Source organism: Phalaenopsis equestris, unplaced genomic scaffold, assembly GCF_001263595.1.
Source record: "Phalaenopsis equestris unplaced genomic scaffold, ASM126359v1 Scaffold000002, whole genome shotgun sequence".
Taxonomy (NCBI): domain Eukaryota; kingdom Viridiplantae; phylum Streptophyta; class Magnoliopsida; order Asparagales; family Orchidaceae; genus Phalaenopsis; species Phalaenopsis equestris.
The window spans coordinates 17,251,155-17,254,443 of NW_018164444.1; the positions used below are offsets into that span (position 1 = coordinate 17,251,155).

At 42.9% G+C, this 3,289-nt stretch overlaps 1 protein-coding gene across 1 annotated transcript in view; it reads right to left on the bottom strand.

Moving 5' to 3' along the window:
- LOC110032761 overlaps positions 1–2,074 on the bottom strand; it is a 3,037-nt gene extending 963 nt beyond the window's left edge. The window contains exons 1-2 of the mRNA XM_020736546.1: positions 853–2,074; positions 119–756 (exon numbers count right to left, since the gene is read on the bottom strand). Coding sequence (XP_020592205.1) covers positions 119–756; positions 853–2,074 — 1,860 coding nt within the window. The remainder of the gene's footprint in view (positions 1–118; positions 757–852) is intronic.
- Positions 2,075–3,289: the final 1,215 nt, after the last annotated feature.

The window sequence follows — 3,289 nt, forward strand, 5'->3', positions numbered from 1 at the left end:
CCCATGATATCTACCCCCCATTGAGCGAAAGACCAAGAACTTAGAAAAAAAAAGTGAGTTCCACTGGCGGTGCATGTGTAAGATTGGAGTGTAGTTGACAATTCTTGCATTTTTGCACAAACTCTAATGCATCTTGCTTGATCGTGTGCCAGTAGAAGCCTTGCCTCATTATCTTAAGATCAAGTGCTCTGCCACCAAGATGCTCCCCGCATATTCCGGAACGAACTTCTCGTAGAGCATAATCAGCTTCAGATGGAGGAAGACACTTGAGATATAGACCTACAAATGCCTTCTTGTAGAGTTCATCCCCTATAAGGATGAAGTTGTCCGCCATGCGTCGAATGCGAATTGATGTCGTAGCATCATCTGGCAGTGTTCCGTCTTGGAGGAAAGAGATGATGGGATCCATCCAAGATGACTCCCTTGGGTCATCTATAGTCAGTATCTCCCATGGGCCATGAATGCTAGGAAAATGTATCTCTTCAATATACCTTCTTTTATAGAGATCTCCAGTTGTTGAAGTTGCAAGCTTGGAGAGGGCATCAACTCGGGTGTTATGCTCCCGAAGTATATGAACGAGTTGACATGTGTCAATTTGGGCGAGAAGTGTTCTTACAAGACTGAGATATTGCACCAGTTGTGAGTTATGAGCGTCAAATTCTCCTTCCACTTGGGATGCAACGAGTTGAGAATCGGTGTAGATAATCATATTTCGTACTTCACAGTTGATGACAAGCGTTAATCCGGCGACAAGCGCTTCATATTCAGTAACATTATTGGTGCCCGAGAATTTCAAACGAAGCCCGTACTAAAAAATGTCTTTCTTTGGGGAGATGAGTAGTATTCCTGCACCAGCTCCTGAGTTTCCAGATGCTCCGTCTACATATAGTGTCCACTGAGGTGATTGTAGAAGAGAAGAGGGTGGTTCATCAGTGGTAGGCACTGCACATTCTACCACAAAGTCGGCTAACACCTGTGATTTGATGTTTGGTCGCGGTAAATAGTGGATGTCAAATTCTCCCAATTCTACTGACCATTTAACTAATCTTCTTGATGCTTCTGGTTTTTGTAGGATTGCCTTCAAAGGGAGTCGCGTGTAAACGCCAATAGTGTGAGCCTGAAAGTAAGGACGGAGCCTCCTTGCTAAGAATACCAGGGCTAGTGCAGTCTTGTCCGCCATTAGATAGCAACTTTCTGTATCAGAGAGAACTTTACTGACGTAATATACTGGTTTCTTGATTGTGTTTTCTATTCTGACTAGGACAGAGCTTATTGCATTAAGTGAAATAGCCAAATAAATAAATAACATTTCCCCTTGGATGGGTTTTGAGAGAAGGGGCGGTGAAGCCAGATATGTCTTAAGTTGTTCGAAAGCGATCTGACAGTCATCTGTCCATTGAAAACCAGTGTTCCGTGCTCCTCTTAATATTTTGAAGAAAGGTAGATACTTATCTCCAGAACGAGCTAAGAATCGGGATAGGGCGGCTATACGAGCATTCAGTCGTTGCACCTCCTTGATATTCCTTGGAGGCACCATTTCTTTCAACGCCTTGATTTTTTCTGGGTTTGCTTCAATCCCACGATGGGTAACCATAAATCCCAGAAACTTCCCTGATGTGACCCCAAAAGCACATTTAGTCGGGTTAAGTCGTAAATTATACTGACGAAGGAGTTGGAAACATTCCTCTAGATGAGAAATGTGTTGGGATGCTTCCAAACTTTTTACTAACATGTCATCAACATAAACCTCCATTGTACGCCCGAGAAGGTTTTTGAAGACCTTATTCATGAGTCGTTGATAAGTTGCACCAGCATTTTTTAACCCGAATGACATCACCTGATAACAGTATAAGCCCTTATCTGTTTGAAAAGAGGTGGCCTCCTCGTCCATTGGGTTCATCCTTATTTGATTGTATCCTGAGTATGCATCCATAAAGCTTAGCATCTGATGTCCAGACGTGGCATCAACAAGTTGATCTATGCGCGGGAGAGGAAAACTATCCTTCGGGCAAGCTTTGTTAAGGTCTGTATAGTCGACACACATTCTCCATGAACCATTAGCTTTTTTCACCATGACGACATTGGCCAGCCATGCAGGATGGTTATGAACTTTGCTTCTAAAAGTTTGTTGACTTCTTGTTCAATAGCTTGTAAGCGGTCTGAGGCAAAACTACGATTCTTCTGGATAACTGGTTTAAGATAACTGGTTTAAAGGTCTGGTTTAAAGGTCGGGTCTACCTTTAAAGTGTGCATGATTATTTCTGGATCAACTCCAGACATGTCGGCTGGAGTTCATGCAAAAATGTCTTGGTTTCTTCGTAGAAGATCTACATACTCTGACCTTTTCTCATCGGAGAGTAGGGAACCAAGCTGAACTGTTCTCGAGGGATATTCGTCAGAGATTGAGATTTGAACCAAGTCTTCCACGGGAGAAGCCCGTTGAGATACATCTTCATCTCGAAGATCAAAGTTTTCAATGCTAAGTGTCATTGACGGGCGTGGCTGAGCTTGTCTGAGGTAGCATGATTGTGCTATCTGTTGATCACCTCGTAGGACACTGATCCCTGCAGGGGTTGGAAATTTGATCTTTAAGTGTGTTACAGAAGTCACGACGCCAAAAATTGATTGCAATGGTCTCCCGAAGATAACATTATACGCCGATTCTGATTTGACAATGATGAATTGGATTGAGTGGGTTATCTGTTGAGGAAAATCTCCCAAGACAAGTGGAAGATTTATTGTTCCCTCAACCCTCACTGGTCGATTATCAAAACAATATAAGGGTCCTGACGCAGGTTGAAGTATCTCTCTTGTCAATTTGTTGAAGTATTTCCCTTGTTAATCCCAAACTGAGGAAAGTTGAATAGAACAAGACATCAACAGAGCTCCCATTGTCGATCAGGATCCTCTTTACGTTATAGCAAGGCTCGCCAATTTCTATATTCCTGCGCTAATGACTAAAGGATCTTGGTGGGGGACTCGAACTCCTTCCAAATCGAAATCATCAAAAGTTATAGGCTCAAGACGTAATTTCTTCTGCATTGGTTCACGAGGTACAGTGACAAGGAGTTGATCAATCATCGATGAGCCTCCAGCAATTGTTTGAATTTCTCCTATTACTGGTTGACCCCCATGTTGCTGCCTTGGTGTATGTTGCCCCCCTGTAGGAGCATTATCGATACCAGCTGGTTTATTTTGTACAAATCGACCGAGATATCCCTGTTTAATTAACCTTTCAATCTCTTCCTTGAGCTGCTTACATGCTTCAGTGGAGTGGCCACGACTTCGA